Source organism: Notolepis coatsorum (genome assembly GCF_963971535.1).
Source record: "Notolepis coatsorum genome assembly, chromosome: 14".
Taxonomy (NCBI): Eukaryota; Metazoa; Chordata; class Actinopteri; order Aulopiformes; family Paralepididae; genus Notolepis; species Notolepis coatsorum.
In genome coordinates, this window is record NC_140178.1 from 76,957,441 (window position 1) to 76,983,713 (window position 26,273).

Sequence of the window (26,273 nt, forward strand, 5' to 3'; positions counted from 1 at the left end):
CCCAGCACAGTAATTACAGGCCCATTTCCAAGCTTCCTTTTCTGTCAAAAATACTCTAAAAGATTGTTCTGTGCCAATTGTCTCCCTACCTGCACCAGAACAGCATCCTGGAGACATTTCAGTCAGGGTTCAGGACTGGCCATAGCACAGAATCAGCCCTCCTTAAAGTGTCAAATGACCTACTCCTCGCCGCTGACAACCGTGACTGCTCTGTTTTAATGCTGCTTGACCTCAGCGCAGCTTTCGACACTGTTGATCACACCATTCTATTAGATCGTCTCCAACATGGGGTTGGTGTCAGTGGCACTGCACTAGCATGGTTCTCCTCCTATCTCACAAATAGAAGTTTTGCTGTCAACATCGCCAACTGCTCCTCCCCCTCAACCTCCCTCTCCTGTGGGGTCCCGCAAGGGTCCATCCTTGGCCCGATCCTGTTCTCTCTTTACATGCTATCCCTTGGTCCAATCATTCACTGTTATGCTGACGACACACATCTTTACGTTTCCCTGAAACCTAATAACCAGTCTCTACTTAACAGTCTCATGTCCTGCCTGGATGACGTTAAATGTTGGATAGCACAAAACATTCTACAACTAAATCAAAACAAATGCGAAATAATCCTCTTCGGTCCCCCAGACGCTGTCACCACCCTTACCAACAGCCTTGGCAACCTGTCCTCCCTGGTCAAGCCTTATGTCAAGAACCTAGGTGTCATTTTTGATCCACAATTTTAATTCGACAGACAAGTGAACTCAGTGGTAAAGGCATGTTTTTTCCAACTACGCACCATTGCCAAACTCAAAGCCCTTCTCTCCCCTGCAGACCTTCAGAGAGTCATCCACGCCTTCATTTAATCTAGATTAGACTACTGCAACTCCCTCTATATAGGCATTAACCAGTCTTCCCTGTCCCGCTTACAACTGGTACAAAACACCGCTGCCAGACTGTTGACCGGAACCCGCAAGAGAGACCACATCACACCTGTCCTTGCCTCCCTTCATTTCCTTCCAGTACGCTACAGGATATATTTTAAGGTTCTCCTATTGGTTTTTAAAGCCATTAATGGCCACCCCCCTCCTACATCTCAGACCTCCTATCCCCCTATTCCAACACCAGGTCCCTCAGGTCAGCCGATCAGAGGCTCCTGACAGTCCGGAGGTCTAAGCTCAAGCTCAGGGGGGGCCGTGCCTTTGCTGTCGCAGCCCCTGAACTATGGAACAGCATCCCCACCTCCATTAGGCTTGCCCCCTCGATAGATGCCTTCAAATCTAGGCTCAAAACCCACTTCTACCTACTAGCCTTTCCCGTTCACTGACTCATGCCCTGTTTGCCTGTGTGCCCTCCCATAAAACGGAGTGTGATTGTTGTCAATATGTATCTATGTGTATCTACCCTCTGTACAGCACTTTGGTTGACACGTGTCATGTTAAATGTGCTATATAAATAAATCTGATTGATTGATTGATTGATTGATTGATTGATTGATTGATTGATTGATTGATTGATTGACTCACATGAATCATTATCCCCCCAAAGAACTAAGTAAAAGCACTACTAACACTCTCTCTCTCTCTCCCTCTCTCTCTCTCCGTGACTTACCTCCTTCTCCTCTCCCTTCCTCTCCTCATCTTCTTCTCCTCCTCCTCCTCCATCCCACTAACATCCTGCCCCTTGTTGTTTTCTTCTCGTCTTCTCTCTCTTTCTAACTCTCCTCAGGTGATTCGGGATGTCTTGCTTTTAGGGCACAGACAGGCCTTTGCTTGGGTGGATGAATGGATCGGTAAGTCTTATTGATGACTAACACGCAAGCATGTCAACATGCACACTCCTTAGACTTGATAAGGTGCTCACGTGTGTTCGGTTAAGGTTCTTAGACTTGATAAGGTGCTCACGTGTGTTCGGTTAAGGTTCTTAGACTTGATAAGGTGCTCACGTGTGTTCGGTTAAGGTTCTTAGACTTGATAAGGTGCTCACATATGTTCGGTTAAGGTTCTTAGACTTGATAATGTGTTCAAGTGTGTTCGGTTAAGGTTCTTAGACTTGATAAGGTGTTCACATGTGTTCGGTTAAGGTTCTTAGACTTGGGGCGGCCGGGTAGCGCAGCGGACTAAGCGTCTGTCTACCACCGCAGAGACACTGGTATCGAATCCAGCTGTCAGCGGTGCCTCCGGCTTGGCCGGTCGTCATACTGACACAATTGGCAGTGTCAGCGGGAGGGAAGCCGGTGGGTGGTAATCTGGTTGTAGCAAACAGCGACTCCTACAGGTTGGTCAGGGTGCCTGCACAGCGAGGAAGGGATCTGGGTGAGGTAGTGTGCCCTCCCACGCGTTACACTCACCCAATGAGAGTCCTCGCTGCCAGGTGAAAAGAGGCTGCTGGCTGTCTCCTATGTATCGGAGGAAGCATGTGATAGACTTCAGGGCTCCCTAGACCGGCAAGTAGGGGGCAAGTGCGCGCAACGACCAGGAAGGGGAGGGAGGAATTGGCATAACGACTAAATTGGGATGGGAGAAAAATACAAGAAAAATAGGAGGAGAAAAAAGTGGATACAAAAAAAGATTCTTAGACTTGATCAGATGCTCACATGTGTTTTCATATCCCGATCGAGCCAAAATCCCTATATAGTCCAGTGGCTAAGAACCCTATTTTGGAGTAATTTTTGACAATCATAGTTTTTGCGCACAACAACACATTTTACACACTAGACTTCTAATGACCTACCCAGGGTCAGAATTAGGTCCTTATATGCCAATGCCAGTATCCTGGCTAGGTATCTTATCCTGGTTTCTCATAACCGGGATTAGAGCATGTAATAAGGTGTTTATATGCCAGTATCCTGGCTAGGTATCTTATCCTGGTTTCTCATAACCGGGATTAGAGCATGTAATAAGGTGTTTATATGCCAGTATCCTGGCTAGGTATCTTATCCTTGTTAGGGTGGTGTCTAGGTTGGAACCCAAGAGCAGAACACAAGGCACAGGAGAATGAGGCGGTTTAGGGTATTTAATTAGGTACCAGGCATCGACAAGGGGGTATGCCATCCTACACACACAGGGAGCAAGGTTAGAACAAGGCAGGTTCAGAGACAGTGGAGGCATACATGTTTGAGTCCTAGTACCACGGTAGGTGAAGCAACACTCGGACGAGGAGTGGCAGGAGTGCTGGCCTCATATCCAGGCTCGGTGATGACATGATGAGTCTCAGGTGTGTAGGATGACCCAGGTAGACAGCGTGGTGATGAGGAGTCAGGAAGCAGCCCATATAAGGGCGTGGGGACCTGCTGCCAGACAGTAGAGAGAGAGGCCCTGGGTGTGGTTTTGTGTGGGCCAACACAAAATGGAATACTGTAGAATTTTCCAAGTAATAATGGTATATATTGGTGCCACTGATTGTGTTTGTGCGTGTGTGCGTGTGCGTGCGCGCGCGTGTGTGTGTGTGTGTGTGTGTGTGTGTGTGTGTGTGTGTGTGTGTGTGTGTGTGTGTGTGTGTGTGCGTGCGTGCGTGCGTGCGTGCGTGCGTGCGTGTGTGTGTGTGTGTGTGCATGCACATGCCTTTGGGAACAATGTGCATGGCTGGTATTGATTACTATCACGTATGGGCACCAACTCCTCTGGTTAGATAAGATGTTGTATTAAGGCAATAATCGGTTTACCATCTGCAGTCGGAGAGCTTGTTAAATGGGTGCTCAGCACTGCAAACACAATGTACTGTAAACACTCTGCCATGACAGAAAATATTCCCCGGTCTACTGTGAAGATAAACAACAACAAAAGCATTTTCAAGACACAAAGCAATATCTCAACCAGCTAATTTCCGGTCCTGCATACTAGGGACCAATAAGAAAATATTAACTTTTCCAACTTAGTTTGACTGGATATTTCTTATTTCGTATGCTGCTACTGGCTGATATGCTGCTATAGCATACAGCCAAAGAGCATGTTTTGGAGAAATTACTGCTGAAGCCCATGTCAGAGTAGTGAAGAGTTAATATATCATTTCAATGGCATCATGTGTCCTTGTACTCCCCGTGGACAGTGTCCTGAGGACAACCAAAGTTCAAAGTTCATCCCAACAAAACCTCAGAAAGGTTGGAGCAGTCTGTTAAACTCCCTCCTCTGTCAGAAATACTGCCCTTCCACTGAATTGAGAGTGTGCTTTGATTTGACCGAATCAAGAGTGTGCTTTGATTTGACTGAATCAAGAGTGTGCTTTGATTTGACCAAATCAAGAGTGTGCTTTCATTTGACCGAATAAAGAGTGTGCTTTGATTTGCCCGAATCAAGAGTGTGCTTTGATTTGACAGAATCAAGAGTGTGCTTTGATTTGACTGAATCAAGAGTGTGCTTTGATTTGACTGAATCAAGAGTGTGCTTTCATTTGACCGAATAAAGAGTGTGCTTTGATTTGACCAAATCAAGAGTGTGCTTTGATTTGACTGAATCAAGAGTGTGCTTTGATTTAACTGAATCAAGAGTGTGCTCACAGTTGAAGAATGGACAGAGGCCTCCCCCTGAGAGGAAGTTCTAGTCCTTACTAGCATGAATGACTTCTTTAATACTCATTAACACACAAACTGACACCACGTGAATAGTGTTGGTGATTTCCTTTCCTTTCAAATCATTGTAGCAGTTGCAGTCTGTTAGATGTTCTGCTGTCCGTGATCTGTCACAATAATACACACATGTAGAACAGATATACTGTTTTTCTTTTGTAATGTTGTTAGGTTATGTTTTTAGTTTTTTTTAAGTATTATAAAAAAGATAATAAAAATAACTAGTGGAAAAGAGCAATTGTGCAATATCAAATACACATTTTACAAAAACACTAGCACCCTATAACAAATTAGTAATAAAAAAATTTTTATTGCAAATGACTGATGATCTGATATTTAGGGATGGGTGGTTCCAGAGTCTAGCGGCAGTGACTGCAAAAGTACAGTCGCCTGTGGGTTTTACTTTGGACCTAGGAATACTAACCTCGTCGGCGAAGCCAGGGTTCGCAAAGCACAGCGGGAGGGACCGGGGTGACCTATCTACGATTCTTAGCAGGCCAGCGCCAGTTGGCTACGAGGCCGCTTTGTGATTCTTACCACGTGGCTACAGCAGTACCACATGTCGGTGTGGATGGAGGGAACGTTGAGAGCAGGGCTCGTGTGGCAATTTGCACGCCCTCGTCCTCCGTTTTTTGGGTTCTGAAACAGACTGCTATCAGAGTCCGCGGCAACGACACCCCTGGCCGACGAGATTCAATCTCTGTTGGCGAGGCAGAAAAAGGGGGGATTCCCCATTCCCACACCGACCTTAGTGGGTGGGACTGGGGGTTCCCTGGCCATTGAAAACGTCACAGGCTTTCGCGTTTTCTTATTGGCCCAAGAGATATATCCGTGAGTTTGAGGTCTGCATGGCAGGCCGTATGAAATAGAAAATGGGGGAACCTGATACAGTCAAGACTAACGTCTTTTCTGATCTGCATCCTCTTGACGGTTGTGTGTATTGGGCTGTGCTGTGCCCATTCTACAATCTGTTAAATAAAAATGTCATTAATTTATTCACTCACGTCGAGATCGCTCTGGGATGAACCCGGTCTCTTCCCCTCATAAATAAAGAGCGGGGTTTTTCCCAGGCTCTGTATATAAAACCCTGTGTCAGTGTCCTTTTTCGAGACCGGTTCCCTCCTGGTCTTCCCAGGCAGGGGGGAGAAACGTTGTAGGGGCTCTTTCTTGTTAGAATTCGCTACCACCGTTCTCAGGTTTTACGAGCCTACACGCTGTTCATATCAGCGATTGGTCTTACGGGACCGGTATCAGCGCTGGCCCGGGCGTGTTTTTCAGGTGTTTATTTGAATCAGCATTCAAATAAACAGCGTTTTTTATGCGGTCGGCCGGGACGTTTTTTTGTTATCTCTACCGAGCGCCAGCTCACTAGGCTAGCTTGAGGGCTTGCGTGCATCTCCGGGGGGGAAATGCCGGGGTAGATCAAACATCGGGGGGGGGGGGGTTTCACGCCCGTTAGGTGGGCCACCGGGAGCTGTGCGTTCACGTGCAGACCGTCTTGGTGGCGCCCCCTGTGATGTTTTTTGATTGAAACGTGTACCTAACCCCCAGGACTCATCATGGTCACGCCGGACCGGATCAGTTTAACCCGGTGCCCGCCGGGTCACAGATACATTCTGATTAACCCGAAGAGCCCTGATGCCAGGGCGGGCCGGACGCCACGGGGGTTGATGTCATGAATGTTGTGTGTCATAGAAATGCCACTACGAGTTGAAAATGGGGGACCCTCTAAAGAGGATCTACATCCCCTTAACAGTTGTGTGCGTTGGTCCATACTATGTTGTACCCTTTCTGCAAAACTGTTAAGTGGGTTTTGACCTTTCTCCATTAATTTCACCCCTCCCTCCCCGCTCGACCGGTGGATGGGGGGGGGGGGGGGGGGGGCGTCAGGGGGGGCTGCTTATTATCAGTCAGCTCCTCTATGCGCCCCTGTGTAGTTCTCGGTCCTCCAGGCACAGGTCGGGCCTTGCCCTCGTTACCTGTTGGCCTGGGTTAACCCTTTTTTAAGCCTGAAACGCCTTAAACTGCATTGTATAGCCTGTGTATATGCGCAGTTGTGTTTCCCGGTTTTTTAAATGGGTTAAGGGAGCAACCCTTTTCTGTTGGGATGGTTGTCTTCCCGATATGCCGGTAGCGGAGTCGACTCTGGTAGAGCCCAGGTTTGACCCTGGCTCCCCGAGAGTATGCCCCCGCATTCTTTATGACGTCTGCCAATTGTGTCAAACTCTTTCTCTGAACCCGACCCCGCAGGATTAATAAATTGGCGGGATCAGGGTTCGTGGCGAGGTCAGTTTACTGGCAAAGTCGGGGTCCTTGGGGTCCTTGGGTGGTGTCACCAGTGAACACCTGGAGAGGTCTCGATGCCACTGCCTCGTTGACCTCACCAGGCCTCTTTTCTGGGGGTCCTGGCCCCCGGACTCTGCGGTAAGTCCGCCTTGTGTGGCCTGGGGCTGGGACCTCCTTCGCGCCCCGCTGCTACGGCTTCACCCGTGGGGTCGGGTTTTTTTTAATCCCGACCCCTCGGAATACCTCGCGGGTAGCGTCGGGGTCTGACGACCCCGACCCCACGAGGTGTGGGAGCAGTGACGCAGGCTTTTGTTTTCACGTACGTTCCCTGGTAGCGTGCAGGGCACGCGGTCGGGTAGTCGCGGGCCCTTCTGTCCCGCGGACTGCTCACCCTGTGCATTTGTTGGGTGTTGTCCCCTCTTTCGCACAGTTGGTGTCCTGTCCCCCCCCCCCCCACCCCTCCCCGGTATTCTGATTCTGTTGTAGGGAACCTCAGTGGGTACATTTGTCGGGCTCTCCGCTCTGCTCCGCTCTTGTGTTCCAATAGAGCAGAGCGTAAGCCATTACGCTATATAACGAAGGTTATCCTATAACCCTAGTTTTATGAGTAATGGCGAGCGCTCTGCTCTCACTCACTGAGGACAGAGAGATATGAGATTCCTTTATTGCCACACAACCAGGTTGGTGGTATTCTTGATCGGTACAGAGTGTAATAGCTCTACAATACATGAAACTGGAACATAGATACCGTAAATCCTCAAATATAGGACGGGTCTTCTATTTACCTCAGCTGCAAAGAGCACCAGGCCTTTATTAGAGAGAGGCTTATATAAGAGGCAGGCCTTAATTTAAAAAAATTACACTCATGGACATAATCCCTTCATTTTCAGACTTTTATTGTATTATTATTATTATTATTTTTTTTAATTTTTTTTTAATACGTACATTGTCTGTCTACATTTATTTAGACTAGCATTAGTATTTAAATATTGAGTGCTGTTTGAGTGCTAATTGTGGGATTAACGTAATTCACACACTGAAGTTGGAACTGTCTATACTAGGTTGCGGGGTCCGGGGACGATTTAGCGTGTGGTACCTACCTTCTCGACTTCCTCAGTCGAATCGAGTTGATGATAACATGCAGTAGCTTTAGCTAACGCTATCATAGCATCATGATCTGTAATGTGTCACTGGACAACGCCAGCCTCGCCTGCCAACGCCATATAGATAGCGAACGTTAACGTTTGCAAACGAAGTCAACGTCATCCAGCTGACACCACAGATCTAGATATTATGACAACGTTAGCTAGCGCTAAAGCTAACGCCAACCAGAGGGAAACGTTAATGTAACGTTACGGTAGTCGGTGTAGCGGGAGGCAGCACTTGATTTGCATTGGCAAGAGTTTATCTCATTCTATATCACGGCACGGAAAATAAAATAAATACTTTTTTTTGCGACCTTATATTGGAGACCGGCCTTTATTTGTCTGCATGCATCAAACCCTCTGCCATTATAAGAGGCCCGTCCTTTAATCGAGTACCCTCCACTATTAGAGGATTTACGGTACAAATGGATACATAATACAGCACAACATGACACAATACTGTTGGTCTTCCGTTTTAACGGTGAAAGGCTAGGGAAGAGCAGGAGTACGGTCACACCCCTTGCTTATATTCATGGGGGGATGTGGGCGTGGCCAGACAGGTGTAGGTGCATTGTGGCTGAAAGTTTTCAAATTCACAGTATGTGATGGGGAACGTTCCAATAGAGCAGAGCGCTCACCATTACTCATATAAATAGGGTTATAGGATAACCTTCGTTCAGTCCTGATTTTGAAGTTTGGATTTGTCTGCACAGCAGGAAGCCCCCTTGATTGTGTCTGTTCAGTGCAGCTGTGCAGCTCTTGTTCGCTCTGTTGAAGAACTTAATACCAGGGCGTATCTAGCTCATTACAGAGGAGATCATGTCGCCAATACAAATTCACAGATTTTAAAATAATTATACATTCGCTGTCATACTGATGCAGTGTAAGGAGTTTGACATTGGAGGAACGGAGATGAGACTTCTGATGAGGGATACGTGGCAGCTATTGACCAGCTAACTAGGAAACAAGTAGACAAATTGTTCTACAGTAGTTCATTGATATATAACTCCACTGGAAAATGTATGTGAAATAAGTACAACGTGAGCTCATTCACAGAAAAGATCTAGGGTTAGGATCTGTTAGTTGATCAGCTCTTTAAATACACATGTGAAGTGGCCTTTTTACACACATGTTACAAACGCAACGCAAAAAAACTCATAAGCACATTGTAAAAAAATATATAATAAAAAATAAATGCATAAAAACACTTGTAAAAGATTTCTTTTTAAATGTATAGTAAAGACAATACTGAAAACCATAGGATAGAATGCCCATTTTCATGTGGATCAATAAGTGGATTAGCTGTCTTATATTTTGTCTGAAGCTATGGATCATTCTGCCAATATAAACCATGTAGATCTTTAATTAGAACGAATTGTTATTACTCCACCCACATGGCCCTGATTACTTCAGTCAGATTTCAGTCTTCTAAAGGGATACAGTCTGGTTTCTACGGAAGCGTATTGCTGCCACACCAGAAACAGAAAAAAAATATCCGTATCACGTTATAACGTGATAACTTCTTGTTTTAACATAAAACGTTTCACGTTATAACGTGATAACTTCTTGTTTTAACATAAAACGTTTCACGTTATAACGTGATAACTTCTTGTTTTAACATAAAACGTTTCACGTTATAACGTGAAAATCATGTTTGAATAAGGAATTATTTTTTTCGTAGCCGTAGTTTGTGAAGACGCTCTCTGATTGGCTAGCCCGCGTACAGCAAAGACCCTCTCTGATTGGTTTAGCTCCGACGGGCTCTGGGATAGAAATGTCTGCCTTGTACACACAAGATTGTTCGCACATTACATATATATTCTCCTAGAATACATATTTATGATTCCAAACTCTAAGCATAACCCACTTCGAAAGAGGGCCAGAGCATAACCACTTCGAAGCAGAGAATATATATGTAATAATGTGCGTCGGACATTTCTATCCCAGAGCCAGATTCATTCTTCCTTCTGTACAGCCCCATGCATTTTAACACCCTTCTAGTGTACGCATACTCATCACAATATCATCCACCGTGCTCAATAATAGCATAATTTCGCCATGTCTCAACCCAAGCATGAAGTAGAATTTAATCAAATCATGTACACGAGCCATAATTCCTAAATGTTCCGGTCTCGCAGACGGCGCACATCGTTTCCTTATTCAAACATGATTTTCACGTTATAACGTGAAACGTTTTATGTTAAAACAACAAGTTATCACGTCATAACGTGAAACGTTTTATGTTAAAACAAGAAGTTATCACGTTATAACATGAAACTTTTATGTTAAAACAAGAAGTTATCACGTTATAACGTGAAACTTTTATGTTAAAACAAGAAGTTATCACGTTATAACGTGATACGGATATCTTTTTTCTGTTTCTGGTGTGGCAGCAATGCGCTTCCGTAGGTTTCCACTACAATTGTCCTGGTTGTGGACAAAGTGGCATAAAATGACTGATAACCATCTAATGCAGTGACATGTGTGAAACCAGTTGTAAAATATTTGTTCCTGTAAAATGACCTTTGTAAAATTCCCTCATATTACATTACCTCCACAGGGAATTTCCTGGCATTCCCAGTCAGGGATTCACACCTCTCTAAGTTAGATAACCCAAATTCGCCTTACCTCACTTTACCATATATTATCTTATCTTATCTTATCTTATCTTATCTTATCTTATCTTATCTTGTCTTGTCTTGTCTTGTCTTGTCTTGTCTTGTCTTGTCTTGTCTTGTCTTGTCTTGTCTTGTCTTGTCTTGTCTTGTCTTGTTTTGTCTTGTCTTGTCTTGTCTTGTCTTGTCTTGTCTTGTCTTGTCTTGTCTTGTCTTGTCTGATCTGATCTTACCATGTCTTATCTTATCTTACCACGCCACAGACATGACCATGGAGGAGGTGCGAGAGTATGAGCGAACCACCCAGGAAGCCACTAACCTCAAGATTGGCCCCTTCCCCCCAGCCATATCCATCACTGAGACCCCCCTGCCATCCAGCACATGCAGCGGGGCCAGCAGCGCCCCCTCCACCCCCTTCTCCAGCGAGGCCCCGGAGTTCCTGTCCGTGCCGAAGGACCGGCCCAGGAAGAAGTCGGCTCCGGAGACCCTGACGCTGCCGGATCCGGGCCGCAGGGACTCAGGTTTCCGGCTGCCCAGCATCTTCTCCTGGGGCTCCAGCCCCCAACCTGAATGAGGGACAGGGCCTGTGTCCTGGCGGAGACCCGAGGTCCTGGAGTACCTCTACACGTGCAAGTCAACAGAGGACGCCTGCCCAGTACAACAACTACTGTATGTCCCCCTTGGCCGGCTGAAGTGAATGATCGTTTTCACTGTCCTGGTGGTCCTAGCACCCCCCCCCCCCTCTCTCTCTGCAGACTAGCCGATGTTACAGTAGAAACAACTGCTCTTAAATTACCTTTACAGGTACAGGCATGGCAGTCTGACTTCATCACTAAATGAGAGGATGAACTAACGGTATAATACAGCGATGAGAATCTTGACAAAAAGCAGGTCAAGCCTCCTCCTCCTCCTCCTCCTCCTCCTCTTCCTCCTCCTCTCCTCCTCAGAACCGGTCAGGCAGCACCACACATAAGCAGTAACGGTAGGAGAAGAAACGTTTGCAGTAATACACACACTACACCTGATCGGACTAATATAGACCTCCCCATTAAGGTCTATATTATATTATATCATTGCAGTAAGCTCAACAGGGAGGTCTGCATTACAACAGACAGGTCAGGCGTAGCGTGTATATATAATATCCCTGCAACTGCAAGTGTCTCCTGCTGCCCCCCCCCCCCCCCCCCGCCCTTCACCCTCAGCTGATATCTCAGGGTCTGTTGCCTAGATACGTGCAGATTCAATCAGCGCATGCAAACTTTATGCATCAAGAGTTAACTGTATGCGTTTCGCACTTTCTCTCTCACCCAACCCATCCCTTTGAAAACTGCAGCTTGGTGATTTGTTATATCTATTTGAAAACTGCAGCTTGGTGATTTGATATATCTATTTGAAAACTGCAGCTTGATGATTTGATATATCTATTTGAAAACTGCAGCTTGGTGATTTGATATATCTATTTGAAAACTGCAGCTTGATGATTTGATATATCTATTTGAAAACTGCAGCTTGGTGATTTGATATATCTATTTGAAAACTGCAGCTTGGTGATTTGATGTATCTATTTGTGTGGTTTGGATTTTGGATCGACAGATTCTTATCAGTCACCGTATCAGTTGAATATACCGAAGGGTTTTTACAAAAGTAAGATTGTTGTGTTTTTCTTGTAAATATGTATATTAAAAGAGCTATCGAAATGGTACTCTCACTTAAAAAAAAAAAAGAAGAGAAAAAAAGAAGAAAACATGTTCTGTGATTACATTGCTATGAAATTACTATAGCTTGTGTATTTTAGAGGAAGATGCCCTCTCTCTCTTTCTCTCTATCTCTCTCTCTTCCCCTCCTCTCTTTCTACCTGCAGTTGATATGAGTAGGTTTTGTCAATCATGGTGTCTTTAAGATGGCTTATGTAATTGCATGGTTTTGATTACAGCCGCTGCTTTTAAATGTCTGTAAAACAAATGCTCCATTGTTTTCCTCGTCATCTCAGCGACATTAATGAATGTTGTGATTTAATTGACTTCTACTGGCAGACTCCATTTCTGCTGCACGGTTCCGTTCTGAATGGTATTAATTTGCAGTTATGTTGTTAATTCGTTTTGTATTCGATAAATAAATCAAATACCACACATGTTCTATTCAGTGTCCGTTTTGTGACTATGTATCTTTCTATAGGCTTTATTTAGGAATTTCCATTTAAAAGCCATAATCAGATATGTTTGACTATATAAACATATATATAAATATGCGTACCTACTGTACTATTCCCCCAAACCACTACAAAGCTGGGTAGTAAGTGCCATGGACAAGTGGACCAGTTTTGGGTGGTGATGTAAAAACATCTGCATCATAGCAGGCTCAGGGTGGGCAAAGTAGTCTACAGCCTGTTCCTCCCTGTCTCTCTCCTCCACAACCTGGCTTGACTAGACATAAGGAGAGAGAGATGATTACAATTAACTGGTACATTCAGGTCCAGAATTGTTGGAATTCCCTGACAAAGATGTGCAAAAAGCTGTACAATTTAAACAATACCATACTGGTAATGAGAAAATTGTTGTTTATTCAATTAATGCATGGAGTGGTTCCATCTTATTTAATTTGATACTAACTACTTAGTTCATACAGATTTCAAGTATCCAAATATCAATGATGAATATTGCATAAGGTTTACACAGTTAATAGATCACCTTTTTGTTTTATATTCATGTTCAGAGAGGAGTAATAGTTAGATCTTTGTATGTGATTTATATGGCAATTAAATCAATGGTGTGCTTGTTTGTTTGGGGAGTTTGACGTACAGTTAATGTGCCTATCACATGAAGGTGCATGCTCATTGCTCAATGGACAGCACAGCAACAACAACAAAAACTATGTGTGTAGGTGGAGAGCTACCACAGATAGTAATAACAGTAAGTAATCCATACCATATATTAGGGATGGGACTTTCTAGCAAAAGTGCTATTCGAATATTCGTTTTTCATAATATCGAATATTGTGCAAAACTGCAATAGAAAAATGCTAAACCTTTTCTCAAGTTACTTCCATCTCTGAAAAACACTGTTCATGAAATACAATAAAATCAAGCGGCACAAAGTGAAAATAACAAACAAACAACTCAAACTCAATAAAACTCCAACATAACTTAACTTTAGTGTACATGTTTGACAACGTAGAGAGAGAGCGAGAGAGCGTGATGTAATAGGTTTGAGTTTGAGCGTCCTAAGTTGCCGTAGTTGATGATGTCACACCAGGATGTCATTGTGAACACACTAGATCCACAAAGAATGGATTGCACGGAGCAAGTTGCACCCTTACTTACAATTCATTATGAATTGAAAATGGGGGACCCTGATGTAAACAAGACGAAAGTCGTTCTCTGGTCTGCATCCCCTTAACAATGGACCTGTCTCAAAACCCTGCCCTCTTTTCTTGATCCTCCAATCACAGCTGTCGCTTACCTCTGACTTCCTCGTACAAACAAAGTTTGTACAAAGTTTGTACGAGGAAGTCAGAGGTAAGCGACAGCTGTGATTGGAGGATCAAGAAAAGGGGCAGGGTTTGAGACAGGTCTATTGTGTGTATTGAGCCGTACTGTATTGTACCCATTCTGCAATCTGTTAATAAAATTTTCATTCAATCAATCACCGTACAAACAATCCTGCTGTTCTCATAAATGCTCACTGATGATCGAGGTCATTCTGTCAAATGCTACTCCCTAATACCCACACACACCACACGTTCCCTAGAATGTCAAGTAATCTTCTGTATGGCGCCCTTTTCAGCACAGACATTATTGGCAATTAAATTGCTTAACAAGTACAACCGTATTACATGTATTTGTTGCATTTCAAAGCATTTGACTGGGGACTGTGGATATGACATTTTGGCAGAAATAGGTTATGTATTGTTAAAAGAAAATGTAATTGTAGTGAGCTTTGTTTTAGGTTATATTCAGATATACATGTAGGTGTAATTAGATTGAAATGTATGGTCATTATACAGCACAAGTAGGCCTACAGTACAATGAAAAGAAGTTTGGCATCCAACCAGAGTGCAGATGTAACAGTAATGTTGTGACTCCCACCAGGATTGCATCATTAATTCCCCTGTTTTCCCTGTTGTATATATTATATCTATTAAATCTGGTTTATTTATCATCTGTTTCCTGTGTCTGTCTGTTCCGGGGTACTGCCACACTTGACCACTTGGTTCAATCGTAACAGAACGAACAAGCCAAAATGAGTCAAGGCGGTACACCGGGGCAGACGGCCGGTCAGACATCCTCTTCAGGATATAAGGAACAAATTTACCCCTCTGTAGAAAAGCTAGAGAGTGATCATCCCACCCAACTAGCTTCCCTTCAGACTGAGCTGACCAAGGCTTTCCCCACGGTCCAAGGACACATCGCCGAGCTCCAGAGCTCATCTCGCGTCACCACTGCTGCGCTCACTTCCCAAAACAAGCTCTCTATTGACTGTTGTTACCTCCATCCAGCAAAGACTGGAGGCGTTCACCGGTGGAGATTCGGTCCCTGTTCCCCCTGACGCTCCCCCCGCTGTCCCTGCTCCCCCTGGGCCAGTTCCCTCCCGACCCAAGCCCAGCCTCGTAACACCTAGTCCTAGGGCCTTGGTGGGGGATTTTCACAGCTTTTGTTTAGATTTCAGCCATCCAAATACCTTACTGGGGAGGTTAAGATCGCGTTTATCATGTCTCTTCTAGTCGACAAAGCCCTTAGTTGGGCTATAGCCGTTGTCAGTCGGGACCCGAGTTTTGCCAGTGATTATTCCGCTTTTTGCCAAGAATTTTGTTTTGAGTTCGACCACCCCACTGACGGCGAAGACGCGGCTAGTAAGCTGCTAGTTCTCCAGCAGGGTGTCAGGCTGACTACACCCTGGAGTTTTGGGTCTTCGCCGCGAACAGTGGGTGGGGGGACGTAGCACTCCGCCGCACCTACAGGAAAGAACTGTGTGAGGCGGTCAAAGATGTAATCGTCAGAGATCGTCCACAGTCACTCTACGATCTGATTACCCTGGCCCTGCAGATGGATGAGCGACTCCGGGAGCGCCGCCAAGAGCGAAATCATCGCGCTTCTGGATCCCTCCGCTCGGTCCCCAGCCGAGCGCCCACTTCTCCTGGGTCAACGACCACCCACTTGGGTCAACCCCCTTGATTTCCCATGCTCCCTCCAGCCCCATCCACGTCCACGTCGGGAGAGGAGCCGATGCAGATTGGCCGGTCTCACGTCTCTCTGGAGACCGACTGTGTCTCTACTGTGGGAAATCCGGACATTTTCTCCGAGCATGTCCGGCTCGCCCAAATGACCCCGCTCACCAATTGGGGGATTATTGGTGAGTAGCGCCTCGTTTCAGGGAGGACCCACGTGGCAAGTCAGACATGCTGTGCCTGGGCTTCCCACCCATTGATGCCTATGTCACCAGAGGCCAGGTTGTGTTGCACATCAAGGGCCTGACTAGGTCACACCTGCCCTTTACGGGCCGGGTCCAGGGTTTGAGGACTGGTGTGCCACGGCTGGATAAGCCGCTGGCATCTGTCCTCTGCCCGGAGATGATGTGGCACCCGAGGCAAAAGCCGATGCTGAAAGGCAAATCGGCTCGGCAGATGGCTGAATGGGCCGACAAGGCTTACATCGCCACTACCCAGAGCCTGGCCGCCCCGACTAACATCGCCCAGCTGGCGGAATTCTCATCTACGCTGGTGACGAGCGGAGAGCCATTGGGTCCGGACCACAGCGAGATCTTTGCCCAGGCCACAGGGGCTATCCTGCACCTCACGCAGCTGCAGGGCATAGCCGCAGGCAAGTTGATGGCATTAACAACGTTAATCCACAGGCACCTATGGCTGGAGCAGTCTATGCTGGAGGACCGGAGAAAGCTGCCTCTCCTCCTGGCCCCCCTCTCCGAGGACTGACTCTTCGGCTCGTCCATCGAAGAGGTGTCGGTGGCCTGTAAGGAGATGGAGGAGCAGCGGTTGCTCCTGGGTCGCCACTTCTCCAGGCCGGAGAGCAGGGAGCGACCCAACGCGAAGCGTCACAAGGCCATGGCCCGCGTGCTTCCCACAACGCACCCCACTGCTCTTTCCGCGAGGCGTCGCACAGCACGTCCAGGGATGGGCCCAGCAACACTCTCCGCTTCCACGGCGAGCCCCACGCCTCTCCCTACCCTGCTGTTGGATGGGAAGGTGTGGTTCCGCCAGCAGCTGCTGTATGACCCCCGACCCGTGGCACCAGAGCTTCTGCCCCTCAGTGCAAACAAGGGCACACATCACGGGGAGGCAGGAGGTGAAGGCTGAGGGACCGGGCTGAACACTTGTGCTCCCCCCGTCGTTTCAATTAAAAAAAGACCGCTCTATGTATGAATGTCATTTTTTGGTTTAACAAAAGTGCAGTTATTTCACTCCTAAATGTGTTAAATGTGTGCCCGAAACAAAACGACAGGTGTGCCGGGTTACTTTTTCTGATAAGAAATGTAAGCGGGCGACAATTTATGTCTTGTAAAATTGAGTCGCAGTGGCTCTTGTGTGGTAAATTTTTAAACAACATTGCTCAGAGCCCACAAATGGTGGTTGGTTCCGTGTTCAGTTTCAAGCAATAAAAAGCATACGCGTTACATATGTTTTCACTTAAAATGACACGGGGCTAACACTGCTTCTCAGGCTCCCAGAAACTAATCGTATGTGTGTTTACATGAGGCTGTGAACGGTAAAAGAACCTCTAAAAGGTTTCTTTCTTGTATCAAGACAAAACCTGACAAGCGAAGCCTCTCCAGGTGTGCTCGTCACTGAGAGGGTATCCCCGCACGCGTTGGCGTGATGACGTACGTATGTGTGGGTCCCTCCCTGTCAGGATGACCTGACATCACTTTTAGCGTCAGAGAAAGTATTAACATATCATGCTAATAAACGGCCCGCCTGCTAAAGAGGATGACGTCTGCCCACTCAGTGCTCAGCTCGTCCTCCGTGTTGATGGGGAAAATACAGGTGTTTTTTTCAAAAGGGGAATAGCCCCTGTGGAGGACGAGAACCCATATCAGCGATGTGGGGTCTTGGCCACTGGACCCGTGGGCAGTGTCACGTCTCACGTGATAGTCTTCGCCGACCCCCCCCCCCCCCTAACGGGGACTGGGGTTTCGGGCCAATGCTTCAGCTGCTTTTGAGAAGTTAGTCCCTCTAGCACCCCCTGTGGCTTACGGTCAAATGAGCAACCCCCCCCCACCTGGTACGCCAGTTTTAAAGTGGGGCGATTACACTGGGGACACAAGACTCATCCTGGTTGAGCCGGACCGGATTGGCCTAACCTAGTGTCCGCCAGGTGACAGTCAAGCTCTGCTCTTGCTAAGGAATCTGTCAGCCTGGGTCATGGTGGGAGCAACCGTCCTCGGGGAGTGGATGTCTCCTCGTATGCCTGTGGGCACACGGCATGCCAGATGTCCCCCCCCCCCCCCCCCCACCTGGTATGCCAGTTATAAAGTGGTGTGGCTACGTCAGGGACTCTGTACCCATCCTGGTTGTGTCGGACCGGATCGGCCTTTTGGTTCCCCATTCCAATTCAATGCCTAGGGGCTCCGCCAGGGTCTATGCCCATGGTCCAGGAGCCCTCTCTCGGCACACAGAGCGGTGTTTTCGACCGCCTGGCCTAAACAGTATCTGGCGGCCCAGTCGCTGAGAGGTTGAATTTGGAATAGTTAGGTATTGAACCCCTCCTCACACAAGTGAGGTGGTAGACAGCCTCCACCCATTTTTTTCCCTATTCTGTGCGCTGACGACATGTCTTAAAACTTTGGGGCTACCAGACCTTGGGGCTACCAGTCAACGGTTCGTTAGAATGTAAGCACGGTGGCCCTGACGGAGGGGAGGCTATGTCACAAACAACGCCTGTGGAGGACACGTATGCTGCAGCTTCGTCGGGTTCTATCTCGTGGACCTGGCTGAGAGCCATGTCTCTTGTGCGGTCCGTAGGGCTGGAACCTCTTCTGCATCCTGTTGCTAGGTAACTGGCGGGATGCATGGTGAGGTAGACAGCGGGTCTTCGCACGGTCTACTCACATTGTGCGTTTTTGGGGTAATTGCGCCCCATTACGCATGGCCGGAGTTCTATCCCTCCGCTCCTCGTAAGGACGAGTGTGGGGGCCAGGACCCTCCCCGCTTTTTGATGGTCGTAAAGGGGACCTCAGGGGGTACATTTATCAGGGCTAGGCGCCTTGCACCGCCCATTAGTCCATTAGGCAAAGCAAGACGTGGAGCCAGTATGAAATATAACGAAGGTTATCCTATAACCCTAGACGCTTTGCCAGTAATCATATAACTAGGGTTATAGGATAACCGTAGTTTATGACCATCATTTAAACAGGTTATCAGAATCATATGTAATTTGTCGCATTGTTAACTAGCTAACGTTTGCTTTATTGTTTGATGTATATTTCCCCATGTATATTTACAATTTTAATATAGGCTTCAATAGAACTGGCACCAAAGTATGGCACCAAGCAGAGCATAGGATGCTGGTATTCTGACGTAATGACCCTTCCTTCTTTTATAGTTTCCTTGGTTGTAATCATGAGGAAACACCACTGGTAAAGGGCTACATCTGCTCCTCCCTCCCCATCAACATGGACCCCCTGCAATTTGCATACCGCCCCAACAGGTCCACGGAGGACGCCATAGCCCATGTGCTGCACACAGCAGCATCACACCTGGACAAGAGGCAGGGGAACTATGTGAGAATGCTATTCATCGACTACAGCTCGGCATTCAATACCATAGTCCCCTCCATACTCATAGCCAAGCTCAGGGACCTGGGCTTGAACTATGACCTCTGCCAGTGGGTCTTGGACTTCCTGACTGGCAGACCCCAGGTGGTGAGAGCAGGCAACTGCACCTCCTCATCCATCACCCTCAACATAGGGGCCCCCCAGGGCTGTGTTCTGAGTCCCCTCCTCTACTCCCTGTACACACACGACTGTGTGGCTCAGCGGAGTAGCAATACAATCATCAAATTTGCTGACGACACAGTGGTGGTGGGCCTGATCTCTGCCAACGACGAGAGGGCCTACCTGGAAGAGGTCAAGGTCCTGGCGGGATGGTGCCAGGAAAACAGCCTCTCCCTGAACGTCAGCAAAACAAAGGAGATGATTGTGGACTTCAGGAGGTCGGGGGTCAAGGACTACAGCCCCCTCAGCATCGACGGGGCACCGGTTGAGAGAGTCAACAGCTTTAAGTACCTCGGAGCCTACATATCCGAGGACTTGACATGGACCACACACATTGACAGTGTTGTGAAGAAGGCACAACAACGCCTCTACTTCCTCAGGCGCCTAAGGAAGTTCCAAGTCAGTCAGAAGATCCTTAAGAACTTCTACTCATGTACAATAGAGAGCATCTTGACCGGCAACATCACCTCCTGGTTTGGGAATAGCACTGCACAAGACCGAAGCAGACTACAAAGAGTGACACGTTCAGCCGAACGCACAATTGGAGGGGGGCTCCCCACCCTCCAGAACATTTACAACAAGCGTTGCAAGGGCAAGGCTAAGAGAATCATTAAAGATTCCAGCCACCCGAACAACTGCCTCTTTTGAACTGCTGCGGTCAGGCAAGCGATACCGGAGTCTCAAGGCGAGCACAGAAAGACTCAGAAGAAGCTTCTATCCCCAGGCCATCAGGCTGCTAAACGAACAATGAACACTACACAACAACAACCACCAAACACACATAGCACACACATCCACACGCACACACTCACTTTAAACAAACACACTGTAGCACCCACTCCACACACTTTATAGCACATACCCACTTTAAACAAACACACTGTAGCACCCACTCCCCACACTTTATATTTATTGATGAAGGATTGCACTACAACTCGTACACCTTACTGTAAATTGTACCTAAATTGTACCTCATCCCATTTCTGCTTTGCACTATATAGTACTGTACATTAGTACACTGCATAGTATTGTATATTATATGGTAACTCAGAACACTGTACATATGTCTATACCGAACACTGTGACCTCATTTTCTTCTTCTAAATTACATGCTATACTATGTTATTTGATACTATCTTGTCTAGCACAGTCTCTGGAGCGTAACAGTAAGAAGCATTTTGTATGAAAGTATTCTATACTTCTGTATGACAACTATTAAAGAAACTTGAAACTTGGAATCACGTTAGCTTTTTCTGGGGTACAACATAAGCAAAAGTATGAGAGTAGCAACACTCAAAAAAGTACATTCCAGTAAGTTGTCTGTTTAGCTCCCATGGGTACATACAGTCAGTCCTGAGCAGTGTGTACAATGTGTGTTGGATGGTCTTTATGATAAATAAATTATGCCAAATCAACTAAAACATCCTCCAATAAAGTCCTCTACAGAATCTGCATAGCAAAAGTACTCTAAGTTTAGATGTACCCTCATTAGACGTGTGTGTGCTTGTGGATGGGGGCTGGGTATTTACCACTATAAACACACATCAATCATTCATTACTTACTAAAAGCTGGTCTAACAAGATATTCAGCTAGATATGCCAAAGTACAAAGATGGAGTTGAGATGGTCTGGTGCTGCTCAGTGGGCAGAGCTGCTGTAGTAGTAGTAGTAGTAGTAGTAGTAGTAGTAGTAGTAGTAGTAGTAGTAGTAGTAGTAGTAGTAGTAGTAGTAGTAGTAGTAGTAGTAGTAGTAGTAGTAGTAGTAGTAGTAGTATTGTAGCAGTATTAATAGTTGTAATATCTGTAGTAGTAGTATTTATTGTAGCAGTAGTAGCAGTATCATGAATAGTTGTAAGATCTGTTGTTGTAGTAGTAGTAGTAGCAGTAGTAGCATTAATAGAATAATGTCTGTAGTAGTAGACCTAGTAGTATTTGTGGTAGGAGTAGCATTAATAGTTGTAATATCTGTAGTAGTAGACCTAGTAGTAGTAGTATTTGTTGTAGCAGTGGTGGTAGTAGTAGTAGTAGCATTAATAGTTGTAATAGTAATAGTAGTTTTGTTGTTGTAGTAGTAGTTGTCATGGCCTCTGTCTGTATGCCAGCCCAATACCCATGTCCTAAGAAATAAATATATCTATTTAATATTTTTCAGTCAATACTGACACCTAGTGACGCAGAGTGAAAATGCAGATTCACAGAGAACACATGGCCCATGCTGCAGGTTACTCACATTTTCAGTGCTCTGGGGTAAAATATTTTCTTCTGCATATTGAAGCTATCGAAGGCTATATGCGTACATTCCATATACGTACTAGTATTCATCTATTATTATTGTGGAATGTAAATTTATAGTTGATTTTGTACCAATCCAAACCCACATGGCCCACAATCTCACAGACAAAACAGTGATCTACACCCAATATTAAATAAATGAGAAGCTAGTAAAGGGCTACATCTGCTCCTCCCTCCCCATCAACATGGACCCCCTGCAATTTGCATACCGCCCCAACAGGTCCACGGAGGACGCCATAGCCCATGTGCTGCACACAGCAGCATCACACCTGGACAAGAGGCAGGGGAACTATGTGAGAATGCTATTCATCGACTACAGCTCGGCATTCAATACCATAGTCCCCTCCATACTCATAGCCAAGCTCAGGGACCTGGGCTTGGGCTATGACCTCTGCCAGTGGGTCTTGGACTTCCTGACTGGCAGACCCCAGGTGGTGAGAGCAGGCAACTGCACCTCCTCATCCATCACCCTCAACATAGGGGCCCCCCAGGGCTGTGTTCTGAGTCCCCTCCTCTACTCCCTGTACACACACGACTGTGTGGCTCAGCGGAGTAGCAATACAATCATCAAATTTGCTGACGACACAGTGGTGGTGGGCCTGATCTCTGCCAACGACGAGAGGGCCTACCTGGAAGAGGTCAAGGTCCTGGCGGGATGGTGCCAGGAAAACAGCCTCTCCCTGAACGTCAGCAAAACAAAGGAGATGATTGTGGACTTCAGGAGGTCGGGGGTCAAGGACTACAGCCCCCTCAGCATCGACGGGGCACCGGTTGAGAGAGTCAACAGCTTTAAATACCTCGGAGCCTACATATCCGAGGACTTGACATGGACCACACACATTGACAGTGTTGTGAAGAAGGCACGACAACGCCTCTACTTCCTCAGGCGCCTAAGGAAGTTCCAAGTCAGTCAGAAGATCCTTAAGAACTTCTACTCATGTACAATAGAGAGCATCTTGACCGGCAACATCACCTCCTGGTTTGGGAATAGCACTGCACAAGACCGAAGCAGACTACAAAGAGTGACACGTTCAGCCGAATGCACAATTGGAGGGGGGCTCCCCACCCTCCAGAACATTTACAACAAGCGTTGCAAGGGCAAGGCTAAGAGAATCATTAAAGACTCCAGTCACCCGAACAACTGCCTCTTTGAACTGCTGCGGTCAGGCAAGCGATACCGGAGTCTCAAGGCGAGCACAGAAAGACTCAGAAGAAGCTTCTATCCCCAGGCCATCAGGCTGCTAAACGAACAATGAATGAACACTACACAACAACAACCACCAAACGCACATAGCACACACATCCACACGCACACACTCACTTTAAACAAACACACTGTAGCACCCACTCCACACACTTTATAGCACACACCCACTTTAAACAAACACACTGTAGCACCCACTCCCCACACTTTATATTTATTGATGAAGGATTGCACTACAACTCGTACACCTTACTGTAAATTGTACCTAAAATTGTACCTCATCCCATTTCTGCTTTGCACTAGATAGTACTGTACATTAGTACACTGCATAGTATTGTATATTATATGGTAACTCAGAACATTGTACATATGTCTATACCGAACACTGTGACCTCATTTTTCTTCTTCTAAATTACATGCTATATTATGTTATTTGATACTATCTTGTCTAGCACAGTCTCTGGAGCGTAACAGTAAGAAGCATTTTGTATGAAAGTATTCTGTACTTCTGTATGACAACTATTAAAGAACTTGAACTTGAACTTGAACTTGAAATATTGAAATATAGACAATATTCCAAGGTTTCTTGTTGTCATATTTATTGAAAGGAATCATTCAGAAAACCATAACATATCTGTTGTGAAGGATCAGATTAAACCGAATATGTATATTTATTTATATATATATATTTAATTGTATTTGTATATCGTTTGATATCCCCTGTATATTCCTTGTACAATATGCACTGAATATCCCTTTAGTCTACTAAACAGCCCATAATAGTTTCATTCTACCATTGGACGAGAACCTGGCGCCAGGTTGCCATACCCCTAGGTCCAAGTTCAATCGTGCCGCCTAACATGTCGTGGCAAGCCCCGGTTCCGCGCAGGAATATGTCGGGCGAAATACGAATGGTACTATTTGTTCATAGCGCATATATATATGGCGCAAGTAAAGTAGAACTTTCTTTTTAGTCCAGTTCTTTACCCTCCAACAGAGTGACAGACGCAAAGCCTCCCCACGACGCACGTGTGGTGTAGTAAGGCCTACTTGGCCCAGAATAGGCATTGAGATATTGTGTAGATTAATAGTTGAATAGTCATAGTTTGGCACTATACCGTCGTATATCTGGACGCTTAACCAGGCTGAGCAGACCCCTAGTGGTGCTTGCATCCGAGGAGCTCCGGGCCAAGAGCGACTGGACCTGTATATTGGATTACTCTACCCGGACGACGGCGAGCCTTCCACGGCTTGGATTATGCTTTGGGTGCTTTGATTATTCCATGGATAAAGGCCAACACTGCGGAGTGTTGGAACTACCCCCCGGAGAGGACTCCAGGTGAGACGGCGCTCTACACCAGTGAGGTCGCCTCACGTCTCTCCGTTGTGGACCGGCAGCTACCGTCCACAGAGGGTCCAGCTGTATTCGTCTGCGGACCGAGGTTCTGTGGGCACCGTGTTCAAGACTTTGAATTCTCCCAAGACACCGTCGGCCAGATGGGATACCGCCAGCGGCTTCTCTAACCCCCCCCCCTCCTACTGTCTTACAACCAGCGGGACCCCCCCCCCCCCCTTAGTGTATCCAGCTATAATCATTTAAGTACCATCGCTATCGTTTCCTAAATATTCCAGGTTGTATACTTACTCCCTGCGTAACCAGAGATTGGACATTCAATGTTGATTTACCTACGAATACTCATTTGCCATAAAAGTGCATATTTCATATTTCAAATCATTTTACATTTACATTTAGTCATTTAGCTGACGCTTTTATCCAAAGCGACTTACAAGTTCTGTACGACAAGCCATCAGGAAGGGCACAACTCTATCAGCTGAGCAACAATGTTCATCAAAGTGTTGAGTGCTACAGTGTAGGTTAGTTTATTAAGACAAGTGCATGACAGTACGGTTAGTTAGGGTTAGATTTTTTTATTGTTTTTTTTTTTTTTTTTTTTATTCAGATAATGGTTGAAGAAGTGCGTCTTTAGTCGACGGCGAAAGATTGGACGTGATTCGGCTGTCCTAACTGGGGTGGGTAGTTCATTCCACCATTGCGGGGCAAGGACTGAGAATAGGCGACTTCTCTTTGATGACCCTCCCGGAGCTTGGATAGGAGTAGGTCTGAGGCGGCCAGAAGATGCAGAGCGTAGGGGTCTTGAGGGTGTGTAGTTAGAGACCATTGACCGGAGGTAGGCGGGAGCGGTTCCCTTTGCCGCACGGTATGCTAGGTCGAGGGCCTTGAAGCGGATTCGTGCAGCAATGGGGAGCCAGTGCAGGTCCCTAAGAAGTGGGGTGACATGGGCCGACTTCGGTAGGTTTGAGATCAGGCGGGCCGCTGCGTTCTGAATGAGTTGAAGAGGCTTAGTGGCAGTGGCCGGGAGGCCAGCGAGCAGTGCATTGCAGTAGTCGAGGCGGGAGATGACTGTTGATTGGACGAGGAGTTGGGTGGCTTCTTTTGTCAGGAAGGGGCGTATCCTTCTGACGTTGCTCAGGAGGAATCGGCAGGTTCTGGTCGTCGCTGCGATGTGAGCAGAGAAGTTCAACTGGTCGTCGAGGACAACACCAAGGTTCTTGGCGGTCGGGGACGCAGTCACAGCTGTATTCTCGACTGTGATTGAAAGGTCGGTTAGGGGGGAGGATTTGGCCGGCAGGTGGAGCAATTCTGTTTTGCTTAGGTTCAGTTTGAGGTGGTTGGACGTCATCCAGGCTGAGATGTCGGACAGACAGGCCGAGATCCGCTCAGAGACGTGGATATCTGAGGGAGGGAAGGAGAGGAAGAGTTGAGTATCGTCGGCATAACAATGGTAGGAGAAGCCATGAGACGTGATAATGTTACCCAGTGATTTAGTGTAGAGGGAGAAGAGAAGGGGTCCTAAAACCGAGCCCTGGGGGACACCCGTCCGCAGGGGGCGGGTGGCCGACAGGGTCCCTCTCCATGACACTTGGTAGGAGCGGTCATTGAGGTATGATGACAGCCATGTCAGCGCAGAGCCAGCCACTCCCATTCCTGCGAGGGCCGCAAGGAGGATCTGGTGGTTGACTGTGTCGAAGGCTGCAGATAGATCTAGGAGAATCAGGACAGAGGAGAGGCCTTTCGCTTTTGCTAAGTGAAGTGCCTCTGTGACCGCAATGAGGGCTGTCTCTGTGGAGTGACCAAATCATAAATGTAATTAAGTGAACGTTGTATATACCTTTTGTTATATTAAACCTTCGATTTGGTACATTTGTGTGGATT

At 46.6% G+C, this 26,273-nt stretch overlaps 1 protein-coding gene across 1 annotated transcript in view; it reads left to right on the top strand.

The window, feature by feature from the left end:
- pitpnc1a (phosphatidylinositol transfer protein cytoplasmic 1a) overlaps positions 1–11,172 on the top strand; it is a gene marked incomplete at both ends in the record, with an annotated part of 359,160 nt that extends 347,988 nt beyond the window's left edge. Inside the window, 2 exons of the mRNA XM_084329868.1 lie at positions 1,717–1,780; positions 10,862–11,172. Of these exons, the coding sequence (XP_084185994.1) occupies positions 1,717–1,780; positions 10,862–11,172 (375 nt within the window). The remainder of the gene's footprint in view (positions 1–1,716; positions 1,781–10,861) is intronic.
- Positions 11,173–26,273: the final 15,101 nt, after the last annotated feature.